General features: G+C 39.2%; 1 protein-coding gene across 1 annotated transcript in view; it reads right to left on the bottom strand.

Annotated features, from left to right (window-relative positions):
• The window catches only part of FYCO1 (FYVE and coiled-coil domain containing 1), a 30,238-nt gene continuing 28,584 nt past the window's right edge, over positions 1-1,654 (bottom strand). The window contains exons 16-17 of the mRNA XM_010022013.1: positions 819-928; positions 1-76 (exon numbers count right to left, since the gene is read on the bottom strand). Coding sequence (XP_010020315.1) covers positions 1-76; positions 819-928 — 186 coding nt within the window. The remainder of the gene's footprint in view (positions 77-818; positions 929-1,654) is intronic.

The raw sequence follows: 1,654 nt of genomic DNA on the forward strand, positions 1-1,654 counted from the left end.
CTATGGAAAATCACTTCCATCATAGATGACAGGTCGCTCGACAGCCAAGTGATAAAACACTCTCTTTGAGATAAACCTGTCCAGGGTAAAAAGAGAGAAAGATAATCACATTAGCTGAAGACAATTAGATAGGAAGCTTTAAAAATGGAGTCAGGCTTTCAGTTCGTATTCAGACAAAACACTGACTGTTGTTAACAAGAAGTATGCCCGTGCAAGGGCTGTCAGGGCGGTTGTTAATATGACAATCCTGACTAAACTGTCTTGGAAATAGTCACAAATGACTTGCTTACTTGTGTTTACCTTCCAGAAGTTGAGACAGAAGAGTGGAATTCTGCTAGGGGGAAGTTTAAAAACAAAACAAAACAAGAACCAAAACTCAGGCAGAGGATCTTTTGCAAGCTGGGACCAATTCCTCATACTTACTTCTGAATGGCAGAATAATGGTACATCTGATTATGGAATAGTTTGGGTTGGAGGGACCTTCAAAACTCATCTACTCTGACCCCCTGCAATGAGCAGGGACGTCTTCAACTAGACCAGGTTGCTCAGAACCACATCCAGCCTGGCCTGAAATGTCTCCAGGGAGGGTTCATCCACCACCTCTCTGGGCAACCTATGCCAGTGTTTTACCACCCTTATTGCAAAGAGCTTCTTCCTCGCATCCAGCTAGTTCTTGCTTTAAGTTACAGCAGTGATCTCACACAGAGATTTTCTCAGACTGTGACCATGATGGACAAAGTACCCCTCATGACCATGATCAGTTCCACAGTTTGTAAAAACCAAGCTTATTTCACCTTTTCCACCCAGCTAGGACCTACCTAGAGAATGTGTTGTCAAATATCAGCGTGTAGATTCCAGAGTTTCTGACTTTCACCTGTCCTCTGATAGTTTCCTTATGAGAGTTGCAGCGGGTCATAGGAATAAGAACCTGGAATTCAAGACAAATCAAAATGAAACTTGCTATTTGCCCTATAAATTGACATTTGCCTTCATATTCAGACTTGAGCCATCTTGAAGCTCCCAGAGCCCTTCTGTGCCTGTAAGACTACTTATTTTCACTGATTAGCATTAAAAATTCACCCAAACTAACATCTCACAGTAAGACATCTGCTTTCCTTTGATAACCTCTTTACAGCATTAAACAGCATTGAACCATGGCTATAAATCTCTGCTTTAGAGACAGATTCAAATCCTGATCTTTTTAATGTTAATCTAAGCAAGTTTACTAACATCAGCAGTGCTCCATTAAATCTATATAAATATATCCAAGAGTATGATTTAGCTAAATGTCTTTTAATATCCATTTTTATACTTCTAGCATTATAAAATAAGCTTTCTCAGCAAATCTGAATTGTTTATCTAAGCTGACAGCAAAAGTGTGTACTACCATCTATCTTGCTGTAAAACCCTAGCAGTTGTCAGAACAGCAGCTGATCAAGGACAAGACTATAAAACCCAAAGTTACATCAAACAGATGTAACAAGAAGCAATATTCACTCTTCATTCAGCTTTCAGATTAAGGAAAAAAAAAAAAAAAAGATATTTTACATGGAGTTAGCAACCATGGAGTGAAGTAACACACACTATAAATGTCTTACTCTCCCAGAGAAATCACAGCCTTAGAATCCATAGAATCACAGAATGGTTTGGGTTG

Source organism: Nestor notabilis, unplaced genomic scaffold (genome assembly GCF_000696875.1).
Source record: "Nestor notabilis isolate BGI_N333 unplaced genomic scaffold, ASM69687v1 scaffold18679, whole genome shotgun sequence".
Classification (NCBI taxonomy): Eukaryota; Metazoa; Chordata; class Aves; order Psittaciformes; family Psittacidae; genus Nestor; species Nestor notabilis.